The sequence below is a fragment of the Ambystoma mexicanum genome, chromosome 2p, assembly GCF_040938575.1.
Source record: "Ambystoma mexicanum isolate Mex_15411 chromosome 2p, UKY_AmexF1_1, whole genome shotgun sequence".
NCBI lineage: Eukaryota > Metazoa > Chordata > Amphibia > Caudata > Ambystomatidae > Ambystoma > Ambystoma mexicanum.
In genome coordinates, this window is record NC_090923.1 from 1,255,469,728 (window position 1) to 1,255,487,690 (window position 17,963).

General features: G+C 45.7%; 1 protein-coding gene across 2 annotated transcripts in view; it reads right to left on the reverse strand.

The window, feature by feature from the left end:
• Positions 1–504: 504 nt before the first annotated feature.
• Positions 505–17,963, reverse strand: part of PDAP1 (PDGFA associated protein 1) — a 150,826-nt gene continuing 133,367 nt past the window's right edge. For both annotated transcript variants that reach the window (XM_069645564.1, XM_069645565.1), the window contains exons 5-6: positions 5,543–5,694; positions 505–1,286 (exon numbers count right to left, since the gene is read on the reverse strand). In XM_069645564.1, coding sequence (XP_069501665.1) covers positions 1,222–1,286; positions 5,543–5,694 — 217 coding nt within the window. In that variant the 3' untranslated portion in view covers positions 505–1,221. The remainder of the gene's footprint in view (positions 1,287–5,542; positions 5,695–17,963) is intronic.

A 17,963-nucleotide genomic window follows, 5' to 3' on the forward strand; every position in this document is an offset into this window, starting at 1 on the left:
CCCAGAGCCACATTGGCCTCTGCAATCGCGGTGCGCTGGGGCAGAGGATCTTACTACTGCATGGCACGCACTGCTAACCCCTCAACTCCGGCACTACTGTATTAGAACACTTCTACCCAACACCCCAATGTAAGCTCCTTTGTGAATTTGGGATGTTCATCTTAGGTTTCTAAGCAAAGGGGTTAATAACCTGTCCGTTTTTGTTTGGATAATGTTGGTTAAATTTTAGCACCAGAAGGGATGGATTGTGGGTAACTACATTGGCACTTCCTTTTTAAGGTTAAGTGGTCAAAGAACTTACAGGTACAGGGTGCACACGTCTTGCGAAACGCTTTTGTGACATATTGCTCAAGGCAGCAGAGATACAAGAAAAATAGAAATCAACGATTTCAGGCGACGACACCTTGAATGAATACAGGAAGGGCACTCCTTTCAGGCACAAGTCACGCCATTAAAAACATTTTAAAACCTACAATTAACATTTTTTGAAGTAACTGTGCATGCTTAAGGTTTATAATTTAAATTTTATTCAGCCAATATACAAGTTGTGTTTGTGTCGTGAATTTTTCACATGGGTATTTTACAGTAAATATTTTCCTTGGAGGGGCTAAAAATGGACACGCAAAACAGGTGTCAAAAAAGTTTAAAAGGAGAATGGCAACTGGACCGCATGCACTTTTCCACAGATGAATGAAGAAACCCACCAAGCTACGACATCGTCAACTTAATTGGGTCCCGCTTTTAAATAGGGCCTGCAGAGAATCTTAACCACCACAGTGATTCTTCTCCTTTGACACCTCCCTCTTCCATGGAAGGGCCTGCATATGGGTTTGATTCATTTGAAAAACAGTTTTAAATCCTCCAACCACCTCAAAGACAAAATCAATACAGAAAACAACGTTGCAACCTATCTCCAACTTTATTCCTTACCCACCCGCCGTTTTACTTTAATCCTAAAAACAAGAGAACACAGACATCCTTTCCAACAGTTACAGGTCAAATTTGCATTCAGTCTCTTTTTCTGACGCACCAAAATGTCAGAGGTGACCAGAGAAAGGATGCCCATGCCAGTTAAGGAAGAGGAACACACGGCAGTGTCTCTTTTAGCTTAGATAATGATGCTGTAATGCCCTCGAGTGGCGTCTCAGTGGTACGCGTGACGTTAAGATTTCCTGGCAGGCATCAGGCAGTTCCTTGGCAATTCCTCCTCCCACGTGTAGGCTAGTCGTTCAGGGAAAGGGACTGCATTCCTCTGCCAGGTACAGCTGCTCCGTCTTTGTCTTTCGCTAAAGAAAGGAGAAGAAAAAAAAAGAGAAACTTAGAAACAGTGATCAAATATGGATCATCATGGATGGACCTTTAAATGTCTCATGAAACTTCCCATAGTCGGCAGGTGCGGCACCTCCTGCTAGAATAATGGGACTCCAAAAACACATTTTCTTTTAGATTTGTTGCCCATTTTATCGAAAATAAATGCGAGGGGAGACCCCCGCATCTCATCCCCCCACCCTTATTAATACCCCAAACCAACTCCCCCATCCATCCATTTATGCAATTAAATGTCCACAAATTCGATCAGAAAATGTGTTTTCTGATTTGCAGTAATGGTCTGCAATGTTTTGTAGTGATACCGAATAATGTTGCTACATACTGGCTATGGGTTCATGGATTCAGGGAGTTAGCTGCAGAGCAGTTTCAGAAGTTGGACTGGTTACAAATGAGAATTGTATACAGTTCAAGATGGCCGGCAGAGACGCAAATGACTGTACAGTTGCAGTCATGTGTACATTCTGCACCAGGCATCCAAAAGTAAAACAGGTCAGCACAGAAAATGTCTTGCATAGGGCCACGAGGTCATATTAGGATTTTGGATGGAGACAAGCTTTGACAAAGCCAACAGTTTGGCTGTTGACATATTAGTGAGATTGAGCAGGCTAAATCGTCAGAGTATCAAGCAATGCTGCTATGGTAACCCCCCCCTCCAACGCAGGCAGACAGATCAGCATAGTGCAATGTCAGGCAAGTCAGTTGCAGACGTCCTTTTATGAATTTACATCCGACACAATGATCTCTACAAAGCATAGATAAGAAAAGCAATGCAACCATAGAGAGCGGGGCTGTGGGAGCATTGCCAAAGCACTGCAAATGTGTACTTATCGCAATTGAAATCTTTCCATCTTCTACACTCCATCCCATTCGTTTTGGATGCACAGAGGGCGTTGAAGGCCCAATTTCGAGCCGAAGATAAAAATGTGGTGGTAAAGGAGTGAAGGGAAACATTTCTAATTCAGATTGGTGGTCTGCAAATTCCGTGCCCAGCTACCAAACATTTGTAGGATTCAACACGATACAACACAGACTCTGTACAAGAAACACCTTTTAGGGTGCACCTTCATTCGCCCAAGCATTGTCCACTCACTTTTGGTAGGTCGCATTTAAGTGTTTACTCTGCATCTGGCTGCAAAATTAAGACATGTTAGCCCATCACAGTTTGCTTTTGACATGGTGTTATTGTTGTGATGTGAAGAGTCTTTTACTGTGTTAAGCGTTCAGTTTGACAAAGGATTTGTTGCCCCACAACTCCTTTGGACCGTGACTCGATGGAAATGCAGCCTCCCCACACCCAAAAGAGCGCTAGTGATACAGATGGTAAAGCCAGCAGCGTGAAATCAAACCATTTAGCATCAACGTCCATGTTAGGAAGAATTTTCAGTTCTGTGCTACTTCCCTTTAACTTTAGAGTCACACAGCTCTTTTGCTGGACAACTCCTGAGTGAGTGGGACCCTTTTACCACTTGCGTATTTTCTGTGACTAGTATTTTTCCGATTCTACTGTTTTATGGAGTCTTACTAACCTTTTCTTTTGTGGGTCCAGCAGACACCACCCTATGTGGGATGCTGTGGGGTTGGGGGGGTTACACTGTAACTCCTTATCCCACTTCTCATGTAACATTTTGTTGAACTGACTGACCAAAATGGCTGGTGGCAGTGGTTACTTTTTACTACCTTTTGTGTCGGATACTAACAGGCGGATTTCTCAGCTGCAGTACAGCACCCAAGGGTGACCATTTTTTCAAAATGGTCCCTTCTTTTTTTCACCATTTTTCGTTTGTCAGTTCCTTCTGGGCTTTTACTTTATCATTTACACTTTGAGTCCTTTGTGTGTTTTGCCTTTGACGGGCTTCAGCCCTGAAGCCCGCCCAGGCTGCAGTGTGTCTGGAAAGGCAGGAAGTGAGGGAGGGTCCCGACACTTCCCAGTCCTTGTCTCTAGGTGTGCCTGAGTGAAACCAGTTCTGATTGGCAGGCTGGCTGTCCTGTGGGACAGCCACCCTGCTGGGCGATTGACAGCCGTGGGCTTTGAATGAATGGGAACCTGCTTTAAAGGAGAGGTTTTTGGGACTAGAGGCAGAGTTGACCACTGAAGGACACCATCCGACAAGATGTGAAGAGACGCCAGCAGCACCCTCCTGGACTGCAAAGTGCCCTGTGAAGCCCTGCAGCTGTGCTGACCCCATTTTCGTGTCGACTGGGAAGACCCGTATGGGACGAATTCCTCCCTTGGGCTGGTGGGACCAAATAGCCTCAAGACAAACTATTTTGGCGCAACCCCCGACTTGCTGCGAGTTTCCAAGGCTGCAGAATCCCAATACGCATCCAGAGGACCCCACAGAAGCAGGAAATAGTCATCCAGAGTCCCCTCACCTAAGTCCAGGGCCGAGGAACTTCTAACTGGAGCTGTTCGTTCTTCTTTGCCGCTTAGAAAAAAAGGTGTCGAAACCACAAAGAGCCGCTGAGTCAAGGAGAATCTATTCTTCTCTCTATCGCTCTTCCTCCCCTCTCCCCCCTAACCCCCCCGCCCCACACACACACACACACAGGAGCCTGCCAGACATCCTTCCTTTCGTCACCACGACCAAGGAGCAGGAACGAGGGTCTGCTGCACTGCAATCAGAAGGCACCCAGCTGGAACAAATTCTTCAGTTCACAGGTACTGTGGGGCTTGGGGTACATCAACCTTTTGCCATTTGGGGTGCTTCCTACCTTGGGGAGTGCTATTTTATCCAAATCAGAGTTGGCCTCAACTCACTTGCACTGGCCTTGCAGCTTGTGCTTAGTCAAGGTGACTCCACTTGAGTTGCTGTGATTTTCTATTTGAACTACTGACTATTTAAAGACCTTTTCTAAGAAGAGAGCATCAGAACTTTGAACTGGCTCGTTCACTTTGGTTGTCCTGGCTCCCTAAAGGCCCCCTTCTGAACCAATTGGCAGCAATTGTTCCCCTGCAGGTTTTAATTGTTGGACACGATTACTGCTGGGATAAAAGACCACCTGCATCCCTTTGGGAGAATCTAACTGTTTCTATAGAATACCAGTATGTTCTGATCCAACCCTAACCTTTCTCTTCTTAATAAGTCAATACTGCAAAGGGGATACAAAAAAAGTGTTATTACGGACCTCAAATGATGTCACCCCTGGTGCTGGAAAATGTATAACATAAAAGAATTACAAACCTGCTTTTATTGTTCACTTTTTTAATTGAAACCCAACTTGGGATTAATGTAACTATTCGTTTCTGCCTTTTAAAGACTGCTTATATATCTTTATGTACTAAGCTCAGACCCGTGGTTCGAACCTGTGTTGCTCCGTGTCGTCTTGCTTCCAAGGCGAGCACGTTGCCCCGGAGCTATCCTCCTGAGACAAAGTGTTACTTGGATACCTCTATTTACCGATTTCATTGTCCAGCTCTACAGGGTTCCATGTGATAATATCCCTGCAAAAACGTTGCCATACAAGAATGGCACCTTTTTTGTGCCGATATCAGAACCTGCGGGGAAGGAAGAGTGGAGACACCCCCGCTCCCATTTACCCCATAAATAATGTTGCCTATGCCGTTTCCCGGCAACTATATGTATGGCAACATTATTTATGGGGATAATATTACCCGATACCATCTACAGCTCACATCACCCCTCTTAAGATTAGCATGGCTCTTCAGTCACACTACCAACTTGTGTCGTACAGGCCTATAATAAAAGGTGGGTTACCTAATACCAAGAGATAAGACTTCCCACACCAGTTGGTACAGTTTGCTAAGTAAGAATTAGTGCAGTCCAAGTCAGACTTCCTACAGATTACCCAGAATACTTATAATTTGGTAGATGCTAAATTTATCAAAACATGGCAGACTGGGACACCTCAATGTCTAATGAATGGATATTGATGGCAATGTATGTCAATTTCTGTACTTGTGCGTTCATATAGCTAAGCTGGTGGCAGATCAGTACTACTGGGGTGTATCTGAAGTGCGCATTATTTTCTGCAGCAGGCACATGTGCATACTTTTATATTAACAGTGAGTAAATGTCTCATAAGGCAGAAATAAAAAGTCATATCCACAACATAGCCTATCAAGCATTAGACAGAAAACCCTTCCCAATTCAACAAACGCAGTATGGTATTAAACAGTTAACTGGCTAATTGAATTTAAGAGAATATTTCGGAAGGCACACGAGTTGGAAGATAAACAAAATTAATGCTGTACCTTTCTTGTCATCGTCTTTCTTTTTGGCTGCATCTTCCCTTTGTTTCCGTATAATGGCTAACCGCGCCAGATCTGCCTTTGCCTGGTCAGTCTTCCCCGCTAGATGCATTTTCATATACCGCTCTTTAGCCTTCTGTTTTTCAATTTCTTCTCTGTTCAACAAAACAGACAGTCATGCGTGTGCACATACATCTTGCATTTCATGGGTGTTAACAGTACCATTGAAAATAGACCCCATGAATCCTAAGAGGATAGTGCCTCCAAAAACACAACAAAGGGCAAAATCTTATATCAAACCATCAACTGTCTTTATTGCAATGACGCATAAGCCATTACAACAAACTCAAGCCGTGTCAAAAGTGTTTATTTTTTCATTCAAAAGCTATGCCGAGAGTAATGAAACTTATTTTAAACCTTTACATTTGTATTACCCCATTACAATTTCAATAGTTCTACTATTTTCAGTCGCTGGAAAATTAACGAGGTAGCGAAGAACAAAGAAAAAAGACATTTGCATTGCAGATTCTATATAGTCAACATAAGGCCATTACAGTTTCCCCTGTGTATCTTGTGCATTAATCACCTTCAAGAAATAAATACAAGTTTCCCACATGCAAAACATTAATAATTTTAATCCAAGATATGAGGCTTTGCAATTAAACATGTTATTTGGCATTTATATAGCAATATATCCTTGGTATGACCTCAAGGCGCTGGTAGGTTGAACGCCCTCGGGGACCCTAGTCCAGGTCAGTCTAGAGAGTAGGGTGCACTAGGGTGCACAAATTATGTGCGCAGCCGATGCGATTGCCGGATGGTAGCTGCATCCTAGTATTAGGTGTGGTGGCATTTGATATCAGTTGAATGTGTGCAGTCAGGAAAGAGGTCACCAAGACTGGGTTTTGGCAGCGTTAGGCCTGTGTAGGACGCTTCTGTGTGCAGCTAGGCCCGGATTTCGGGGGTATAGCTGCGTTTTATCAGAGTGTTGAGGTGTTCATGGAGTATTGTATGTGAGCAGCTAGGCCGAATTTATCGAGGGGTGTAGCGGCACTCTAATTGTGCGATGGTGTAGAGAAGAGAGTGAGCATAGTGATAGGAGAGGCAACGTGTCTGGGTGGAGCTTTGATCGAATGAGCTCGGTATTCCGGATTTCAGGTGGGCGTTTGCGATTGCTGCCTTCAGAGTAACTTATCAGTGACTTAACAGGTGCTTTCAGGGCATCATTGCTCCCGAACTCTTTGAGCATTTGTCATTGGGTTGCAAGTCTTAGTCAGTTTTATGGAAAGAACCAGGTTTTTAGAGCTTTGCGGAAGGTCATGTAGTCTTCGGTGTGTCGAATACGATGGGGGAGTGAGTGCCAGAGTTGGGGCCAAGGTTGAGAAGGCGGATTCTCAGATCCTTACGGAATTAGAGGTCGGAATCATTAGAAAGAGGGCAGGGTTTGATCTTAGGGTGCGAGATGGGAGGTAGGGTTTTAGCTTCTCTTGAATTTACGTTGGGCCGTCTTGTGCACTGCTCGGTGGGTAATGCAAAGGGTCTTGAAGGTGGCCCTTCAGCCGACTGGGAGCCAGTGCAGGGTTCGGCGAGCTGGTGAGACATGGTCTCTGTGTCCCAGGGCGAGGAGGAGTTTGGCAGCAGCGTTTTGGGCTTGTTTGAGTTGGTATGCCGGCGCTCCCAAGTAAAGGGAGTTGGCATAGGCCAGTATAGACATAATGGACATAACAGCGGCGGGTCTGTTGGGGTAGGAGAGGTAAGGAAAGATGCGTCCAAGTCGTTTGAAGTGGTAGTGACAGCTTTTTGAAACAGCATTGATCTGACGGGAGAGGGCCTAGGTTTTTGACTATATCAGAGAGGGGTAAGGGAGGGTCCATGGGAGCAGATGTGGGAGAAGGGAATTATTGCCGCACACCAGGATTTCAGTTTTGTCTGGGTTCAGAAGGAGGTGGTTACTCGTCATCCATCGGTCATTATCACAGAGACAAACTTCAAGGTCAGGATGCAGGTCGGTGTTTGTCTTGGGGATTTTCTAAGGATAATTTGGATATCGTCTGCGTAGTTGTAACAGGAGAGGTTGCGCGCACGGATGATTCCTGGTAGAGTGGTCAGGTAGAGGTTGACGAGGAGAGCAGAGAGGCAAGCGCCTTGGGGTACTCCAGTGTTCACTGGGCGAGCAGTTGAGAAAAAAGGGGAGAGGACCACCGTTTCCTGTTGCTGAGGAAAGAGGCAATCCATTTGAGTGCAGAGACACAGATTCCGAGGGAGTAGAGGAGGTCAAGGAGGATCGAGTGGTTAACGGTGTCAAAGCTGCGGAGAGATCAAGGAGAATCAGTGTTGCGCAACCCTCAGAGTCTGCCGTGACCTTGAGATCGTCCCAGATCGAGATCAGAGTGGTTTCTGTTCTAGGTCGGGGTCTGAAGCCTGATTGTGCAGAATTCTACAAAGCAGTTGAGCTGGGAGTAGGCAGTCCGGTCAATGAGTTTCGCAAGAAATCTAGCGTTGGAGGCTGGCCTGTAATTCTTAGGGTCAAGGGATGTCTGGATTGGCTTGACATGTGCTTTTTTAAAGGCTTCAGGGAAGATGCCTGAGGTGAGGGAGTCGTTTAGTATGGCTCTTGCATGTTCTCCTGCGTAGGTAGAGGAGAATACTTCTTTCAGAACAGAGGCGGGACAGGGGTCTTACGGCCTGATAGTAGGTCAAGGAACTCGACCCTGGAGATTGGTTTGAAAGAGTGGGATCGGGAGGGGGCAGGGTAGGGGGTGAGTGAGGATAGTTGGAGTTACCGACAAGGGCGGTATCGTAGAAATGAAGCGAGAGGGAGTTGCAGAGTGATTGTGTGGGATGGATTCAGCAGAGGTGCAGGTAAGTTTCACAAATTCGGAGGTGATCTTGTGGATTTCTTTGCTGTTATTGCCACAGTTCAGGATTCGTTTATTGTAATAGGGTTTTTTGGCCGTTCGGATCTCGGATTTGGAATTCGATGATGGAGGGTGAACATGGAACTGCTTAGATCAGTTTTAGATGCTCCCCATTTGCGCTCAAGAGTTGTTTTTTGAAGGTCTTCAGGTGGGGCGGAAACCATTTGGGGAAGGGACCTTTGCGTGAGGTTGCAGGACGCAAGGGGGGGGGATTCTTTAAGCCAGGAGTCGAAGGATTCTATGGTTAATGGCCTACCACAGGACAGAGTTGTAGGGGACGGAGTAGCAGGGCTCCAGCTAGGTCGGGGAGTACCTTGAGTTTGTTCCAGGATTTATGATCGGAGGTGGTCAAAGGGGGAGCTATAGAAGGAGGGGGTGGTGTGTGGATAGAGAAAGGGATGACAAAGTGGTCTGTCCAGATAAGCGGTTTGGGATTGGATAGATAAACCAGGTCATAGGAGCTGAGAATCGCATCAAGGGTTTGCAATTAAACATGGACAATATTACAGAAGAAAATTATTTGTAGAGTCCTTTTTCTAAAAACAGTGTGCAGTACGATCCAGCACAACACAAATTACAAGGCTACAAGTGCCAGGGTCAGTCCCTCAAACGTTTCAGAAAATAAGGTAAATGGCACCTATAATACACTACTTTAGATGCTTTAAACTAATTTCAGAGCTGGAATATCAGGCAGATCAAACCAAACGTGCACATTAATTCAGCTGGTGTCTTAAGCAAGAAATGAGTAACATGTGGCAACGATTGACGCGAGCAGATGCCACAGCGGGAGAAATGACCACCAGTACACTAGGTCAGTCGCATTTGTGATGAGGAGGACATGATAAGACAAACTCCAATTCAACGTATTCATTAGGGAAACCTTTACTTGGTGGGTAGATAAATAGGGTCTGAACATACTCAACTAAAGAGTCAGGCTCAAGGTAACAACAAATCTCAACACAATTAAAATTCCAAATTCAACTACAAGTTGAGGATGACTGCTACATAGGATGGGCTCACTTCGGGGTTCTCCGCCCCCAAATGAGCTTTAATCAACGTGTTTGCACAAATTGTCACTTATGGTGTGTTAGGCCAGATTGTATGCCGTACCCTGTGGGAGACCACACCAGCCTTGTCCTCTTGGCAATAGTTAACCAACCTTTGGTAGATGCATGTACTACACAAGTTGGTAGAGTGACTGAGCAGCCAGACTTATCTCAAGAGGGGTCAAGGTGAGCTGTCGGGTTGCAACATAGACATTCACAGTGACAAGTATCCAAATAAACACTTCCACTCAAGGTTTCTTGATTAAACAATTATTCATAAATTTAACAGTCAGTTGAGTAACGTCTTCTTTAGAAGGGAGCAAAAATATGTAACGCAAAAATATACTTCAAAATGCACTCAGTTTCTTTTAAATCAGTAGATACCCATTTGGGATGGCACACAGACACTTCCTACACCCTGAGGTGACTTAAATAACTAGGACACTGTGGACATTGATATATCACTGGCACATTTAGAGCAATACTGAGTTTGGTGTCAACGAAAAGATTTTAGGGAATAAAACAATGGCTAACAAATATTCTTAAGCAGGCAAGTACTTTTTGAACCCTCCAATGTAAAGAGTAAAGTAACCCTTTCCTGAGGGACAGAGGTAAGAAGAGTCTTTCAGGGAGCAATGACAGCCAATGCGAATTGAGCAAGAGTTTAGGTGAGCTGAAGCACTTCTTGCAGGTAAGTAAAAATGTCTTTCAATGTTTTTAGAAGTCTTTGTTGAAAAAGAAATCACTTGTGCCACAAGCTGGGAGGCTTGTGATGGGCAAAGCTGCAAGCAACTCTGCAGGGGGCAGCCAAAGCAAGTCTCAACTGAGAGCTAGCAATGCTACACAACAAGAGGTAAGTACCCCTTAGTTTTACAGTACCTTAGGTCTGAAGAAAGTGGGTCCAGCTGGCTTCTGTTCCTGTGTAGGTCTGCAGATCCGATTGTTCCTGGGCCTCAGTCGTGGGGACAAGAGGGAGGACGTCTGGGAACTCCTGCACTACGATTTGAAGTCCGGCGGCAGCAATGGCCAAACTTCTGATCAGTTGCACTTTGTGGTTTCAGCTTCTCGCGGCTCTCGCAAATAGCACCACCGTGGTTCTCCGATACCTTTATGGACTTTCCTCGCATCTGGGGTCCAGCACTCTGTTGTGGTGGCTCAGGCTTGGTCAGTCCTTTCTTCATGGGAGTCCGGAGGATCTTCCTGTAACTTTGGTCTGACTTAAAAACCAGATACTCGATTATGGTGTTCCTCTCCCTAGCAATCTGTTTCTGCAGCAGCAATGAAAGTACAGCCAGCTCCAAGAGGTTGTCCAGACGAGTTCACTTTGGGGTTGATTGGTCGTCTGTTGCAGGGCTTCTCAGTCGAGGCGAATTCGGAGCTTCAGCACTGCAGCAGGGCTTCAACAGGCAAACCAACGGTCCAGAAGTTGCAGCAAGAGTCTCTTCCAAGTTCTTATTCGGATTCCTTCATCCAGTGGTCGACTGCCTTTCAAGCCAAAAGCCTTGTCTTTTATTCAGGTTTCTCCCATTCATTTGCAGCCTAGCTGTCACTCGCACAGCAGGGTGGCTGTCCTCCAAGGACAGCCAGCCAATCACCTTTTGGTGCATTCCTGTAACCAAGGGGATTAAACCCGGAGTTTCAGGCACCTCACTCACTTCCTGCCTGCCAGACACGCTGGAGCCAGAGGCGGGCTTCACCAGTGAATTCTGCCAAAGACAAAACGAACAAAGGGAACAAACCTGGTTTGACGCACAGAGTAAATCTCAATAAGGACCTCTTAGACAAGAAATGGCGAAAAAAAGAAGACCGGGTCTATTTTGACAAAATGGGCACCCATGGGTGCTTCACTGCAGCTGCAATTGCAGTCCGCGGTAGAAACACACAATGGTAGGAAAAAGTAAATCACTGCCACCAGCCATTAATTGTAGAAAGGGTAACAAAAAGTGTTACATGAGAAACTAGACTAAGGGGAAACTAAGTAACCCCTCCAGCACCCTATTGTAAGAAAGTGTGTGCTGGGTATAGAAAGTTAAGAGATTTCCCTGCGCCACTGCACTGAAGGTGCAGAGTGTCACAATGTAAAGATGATGCCCATGGAGTTTGTCAGACTCAAAGTCAAAAGAAACCCAGAGACCAAATCACAGAAAAATACACGAGTGGGGAAAAACTCTCTCCAGGTTAGAACTTAAATGTCTGGGGGGGGGGGCCCAAGGTAGAAGGGAATTAGCAAATTTCTGAGACTTCTCCCCAACATAGTAGTTCATACTTGTTCTCAATATTTACAAGTTGGGTGGCTTCAGGGCTATACACGCCCTCCCCCTTTATAAACCAACTGGGCTTTCAGGGTTGTCCACATCTTTCTCTCTTCACGGTTCTGTGGAGACCCCTTATCCCAGGGAGCAGTGTCAAGTCTCCTCTGCGGGCCAGGACATGGTGGACAAATAAGAAGAGACTTGGTAGTGCTACGTAGAAATTCCATGTGGACCCTGTGCTTTTTTTCTGGCTTTACTGTTTTGGACTTGTGTTTCTGCCAGCCAGGCCTAATCTAAAACCTGACTGAGTGTGGGCACGGTTTTATGTGCTCTGCCTTAAGATTAGATTACTCCCAAGGCAGGTGCACCCCATAGTCTCTCAGAATACCCTATCTAGGTTAATCATGCGGCTAGGCTGGCAGCAGCTTTTACGCCTGTGTAAAATGGTGCCACATAGTAAAATAAATGTTTGCCCTCTCGACTATATACAAAAATAAATAGAGGTTGCTTTTGTATGCCTTGAAAACATGCGGGTCGGGGGGAGGAGGGGGTGGGGAACGGGGCGGTCACTTGACTAGCCCTTGTCTGTATGTATATACAAAAGCTGACGGCCACTGTATGTTTGTATCCCAGGACTAAGGGGTGTAACCAGCTTTACACTAGTTCATACTGGCCGTTAGGACAGTTTTCTATAGTCCACACAAGGGGCTATACCTTAGCCAATACAGTAAACTCTTTTAGTAGATGGCTCCCTATATGTGTTGAGTTAGGCCTGGGCGAACTCTCAACTACGCGAATCACCACCACAGTCAGACAAGCGTCGCAAGGCGAATTTTGGTAAGTATTACCCTAAGCCACACAGTAGCTCAGCAGTAAAGAGCTTGCAGATGACGCCTTAACGATGCAGCAGCACAGAACCTGATCGCTGGATTCTAGGTCGCGGTGAAGAAAGAACAGAAACTGGATGGGAACTTGCAGAAGCAATTGAAAGAAAGGGCTCCCAACAAAGGATTCTTCAGTCCTTCTCACGGCTCTGTGGATTTGGAGCCCTTTTCAAGGTACCAGATGCGGAATGGTCATAGTCTGATAGATTTGCCTCGCTTTCTCAGTCCAGCACTCGCTTGAGGGGACTTCAAGGAGTGGAATCCTGCTTTTGGAGGTCCAAGAAGAGTCCAAAAACATTCTTTCACGGGAAGACGTTGCACCGTTCAAGCCTATTGGCGGTTTGCAGCCCCGAGGGATGGCTCGAAATGCAGTTCTTCTGAAGACAGATTGGTCCCACCAGTCGAACTGTCGCAGTAGTCTCCTTCGGGACTCCTCTGTCGCATCAAAAAAGGGGTCAGCACAGGCAGCAGTTACAAAGCAGGCATCTCCAGTCGCTGGAAATAACTACAGCAGTCTTCTCTTCAACGGATTGAGCTCCAGTTGTCGACTTGCCTTCAGCTTCCAGATCCAGGCCATTTATACAGGAACCCACACATCTGCAAACTCTCCCTGCAGTTTACAGAAAGGGGCAGGTGGCTGCCCAGTCAGGACAGCCAGCCCTCCCCTACCCCCCACCTAGTGGGAACTGGATTGTCTCAGGCACATCAGACAAAGGAGAGCAGAGTTCCGGACTCCACAGATGGAGCCTCAGCAGGCTACTCATAGGGTTCCCGCCGAAGACAAAGGTACAACCAGGACCTCCCCAACCCAGGATGGCAGAAGCAGGACCAAGAAAGGAAAAGCACACTAAAAATAGCGAAAAAAGAAAGAAGCCACCCTACTAGCAGAATGGGGACCCTCCTGAGCGTTACCGCGGCTGTAATGACAGCCTTTGAGTAAAAATCATACAAAAGTCAGTAGAGAATGTCCACTGTCACGAGCCATAACAGTACTGTTAGGTAAGAATTGATGTAGTACACTGTGTGAGACTACACAACACTTATCTGCTCGGTATTAGGTAACCCACCTTTTGGTATATGTCTGTACTACACAAGTTGGTAGTGTGACTGAGCAGCCAGGCCCATCTCAAGAGGGGTAAATGAACTGAGGAGCTATAGCTATGAAATTCGCAAATACAAGTAAGCAAGTACCACTTACACTCAAGGTTTCAGTTTTAAATAGTTATTTATTTAACATCAATTTTTAAATGAGCGTTCTTTAAAAAGGGCAAGATGCGTAACAATCAAATATACTTTAAAATACTTTCCAGAATCAGCACAAGTTAGTGGATACTCTTTGGATAGGCTTTTGTTTTATTTTTTTAAAATCTTTTTATTTTTTATTTCTCTTTTTATTTTTTACACACTTCCTATACCCAGAGGTGACTTCATTCACATGGACAGTTATGGCATTTATATAGCACTAGTTATACTTTGCAGATTCTGAGGTTGCAGAAAGGAAAGGTTAAAAGGAAGGGAAAAGGTTCAACAGGTTCTAAGGGCATGCAAGTATACTTACATCTTCTAATGAAGTCTAGACAAGCCTTTCTCAGCAATAACAGTCTAAAAACAAGTTGCCACCATGAGGGACAGAAATATCAAAGTGCATGTACTAGCAGGGAGCCAGGACAGCTAAAGTCAATTGGAGCACAGTCTATGGAGCTGAGGCACTTCTTAGTTAATAACGCCTTGCAAAGTTAGAGTTTTGTAGAAATCCCTTGTAGGGTCACAAGCTGTTACACTTGTGAAAAGCAGAACTCCAACAAAAGTAGCCAATGCAAGTCTGAACTGAGAAGAGCACAGCTAAAGACACTGAGGTAAGTGACCCTTGTTTGAAGAAGAGTGGTCCAGCTGGATTCTATCCTGTTGCAGCAAAGCAGATCCTGGGTTCCTGAGCCTCAGTCGTGGGGACAAGAGGGAAGAATTCTGGGGGACTCCTGGGGCAGCAATTTGGAGGTCGTCAGCAGCTACAGGCTCTTTTCAGATCAGCGGCACTCGCGGTTGCAGCACGCGGTAAACAGCACTACGGCGGATCTCTGATACCGGTTGGGCTTCCTTCACTCCTTGAGTACTGCACTCTGGCGAGGGGACTCAAGCTCTGGTCGTCCTGCTTCTGGAGGGTCCTTAGGAGACTCCTGGAGCTTCTGGACGGATTGCAGACGTTTCACTAGACTATTTATTTCTCAACCCCTGGCACTCAGTTCCTGCAGCAGCGAAGAAGTACAGGCAGTCCACTACCGTTGTGGGTTTCTACCGTGGGCTGCAATTTTGTCAAAATGGCCCCGGGCTTTCTTCGCTATTTCTTGTTGGAAAGGTCCTTCTGGTTTGGCATGCAGAGTAAATCTCAAGGTTTGGTCCATTTGTTTGTTTTGTCTTTGGCAGGATTCGCTGTTGAAGCCCGCCTCTGCATGTCTGGCAGGGCAGGAAGCGAGAGAGGTGTCCGAAACTCCTGTGTTTAGTTTTCTTGGTTACAGGAATGCACCCAAAGGTGATTGGCCGGCTGGCTGTCCCGGTTGTGTGATTGACATCTAGGCTGCAAATTGGGAGAAACCTGAATAAAAGGCGAGGTCTTTTGCTTGGAAGGCAGAGTTGACCACTGGACGAATGAATCCGAAGAAGAACTTTGAAGAGACGCTTGCTGCAACTCCTGGACCGTTGGTTTGCCTGGTGAAGCCCTGCTACAGTGCTGAAGCTCTGAATTTGCCTCGACCAGAGAAGCCCTGCAAAGGACGCCTTCTCCCCTTGGGTTGGTAGGACCAATCGACCCCAAGACAAACTCATCTAGAATCCTCTCGGAGCTGGCTGTACTTCCATTGCTCCTGCAGGAACAGATTTCCAGGGAGAGGAACAACAGAATAGAGTGTGTCGTCTTTAAGTCGGACCTGAGCTCCAAGAAGATCCTCCGGACTCCCATGAAGCAGGACTCACCCAGCCTGAGCCACCTCAACAGAGTAATGGACCCCAGATGCAAGGAAAGTCCTCAAGTAATCCGAGAACCACGCTGGTGCTATACGCGAGAAGCTGAAACCGGAAGTGCAGCTAATCTGAAATTTGCCCATTGCTGCCACAGACCTTCAAACCGTAGTGCAGGAGTTCCCAGACAACCACCCTCTTGTCCCCACGACTGAGGCCCATGAACAACAGGATTTGCTGACTATCACGGGAACAGAAGCCAGCTGGAACCAATTTCTTCAGACCTAAGGTACTGTACAACCAAGGGGTACTTACCTCTTGTTTTGTAGCATTGCTAGCTCTCAGTTGAGACTTGTTTTGGCTGCCCTCTGCGGAGTTGCTTGCAGCTTTTCCCCCATCACAAGCCTCCCAGCTTGTGGCACAACAGTGATTTCTTTTTCAACAAAAACTCTATAACATTGTGCAAGACCTTTTACTTACATTCAAGAATATCTCCAGCTCCCCTCGACTTTGCTCAATTGACATTGGCTGTCCTGGCTACCTGAAGATTCTTCTAACCTCTGACTTGTGTTTTGATCCTTCCCTCCAAAAAGTCACACATTCTACAACTTGTGTAGCTGGGAAAGGGTTAATCTACATTGCAGTGGGGGAGTGGGGGGGGTTCAAAAGTACTTACCTGTTTGAGAAACTGTTAACCATTGTTTCTACCCTCTAACATTTTCCCTTAACACCAAACTCGGTATTGCTCTAAATGTACCAGTGATATATCAATGTCCTAGTTATTTCTATATTTATATTGCACACCTTGCCCTGGGGCAGCTGGGCGCACATTTTCAGGAAGGTGGTTACATACATGTTGACAAAGCAAGAATACATGTTTCAGAACAATAAGGTGAATCATTACATTAGTGACTCAAGTCAATGCAGGAGGTAATATAGAGGCAAACCGCAAGAGCCATTGCGAAGGATATGGAGAAGATGATTAGGTGTGGGTATGTTACTTGGTAGGTGATTAGGTGTGGGTATGTTACATGGTAGGAGGTGCATAGAGTACAAAGAGCCAGAGTTTGACTTTATTCTTAAAGGCGTGGAAGGTCAGTTCTGATCCAAGTGCGGTAGGCATAGTGTTCCAAAGTTTGTTGGCGAGGACTGGGTAACTTACTACCCCCGCAGTCTGCAACTTGAAACTGGGGATAGACAACGTGTGCACATAAGCGGACTTCAAGGGTCTGTTGGCAGAGTGATGCAAGAAACGATTGGCCAGGTAGTCGGGTGCTGGATTGTTCTGGGCCTTGTAGGCTAAGGCTAATGTTTTAAGGGAGATTCTGTTCGCAACAGGGAGCCAATGTAAGCTGCATCTAGTTTCAGAAATGTGTTGGGGGCAGCGCTAATGTCATTATTCTGGGTGACTTGTAGCCAGTCAATGTTTCTTTTTTCTTAAGTCACCTCAGGGTGTAGGCGGTGTCTGTGTGCCATCCCAAATGGGTATCTGAGCGTGTATTTTTGAAGTATATTTTAAGTGTTACATGTTTGCTCCCTTCTAAAGAAGGCTTATTCAAACTGACAAATCAATAAATAATTGTTTAATCAAGAAACCTTGAGTGTAAGTGTTTTTGGATACTTCACTGTGAAAGTCTGTTACAACACTAGCAGCTCACATTGCCCCCTATTGAGATAAGCCTGGCTGCTCAGTCACTCTACCAACTTGTGTAGTACATGCATACACCAAAGGTTGGGTTAACTATTGCCAAGAGGACAAGGCTGGTGAAGTCTCACAGGGAACTGCATACAATCTTGCCCAACACCATACAAAAAGTAGATGCCTATGGAGTTTGTCAGACTCCAAAAACAGGAAATGCATAATCCAATTTGTGTCAAAACACACGAGAGAGTGAGTAAAATGTGTCTCACTCCAGGGTTAAAATCAAAAAGTCCTTAGTCCAGCAAAAGAGCAAGGGGTCTTTAAGGTAGGAGGAATTTAGCACTAAAATGAACATTCTCCCTAACAACTGTCACTAACAGAAATGTTACAGGAGAAGGGAGAACGGGAATACCATGCATCTCCTCAGCACTCCACATAAAGTGTGCTAATCTCACAATGGGGATTGTAGAAAGGATAAAATGTATCCTCCTACCCTTGGGAACAGTAGTTCACACAAGGAACCCAAGAGGAAAAAAAAGGAAAGCCCAAGGGGCAACCCAGCACAGAAAGTGCCATGTCCTGCAATAATAAAACGCAGATGCCCAAAAGTTATAGGAAAGTATAGATTCTAAAATAAAAGTAAAAGAAAGGGTGAGTGGGGGACAAGGGGAGAAGGTTCCCACTCATTCAGGAAGAGAGAAAAAGAATCCCCAAGTCCAACAAAAAGTGC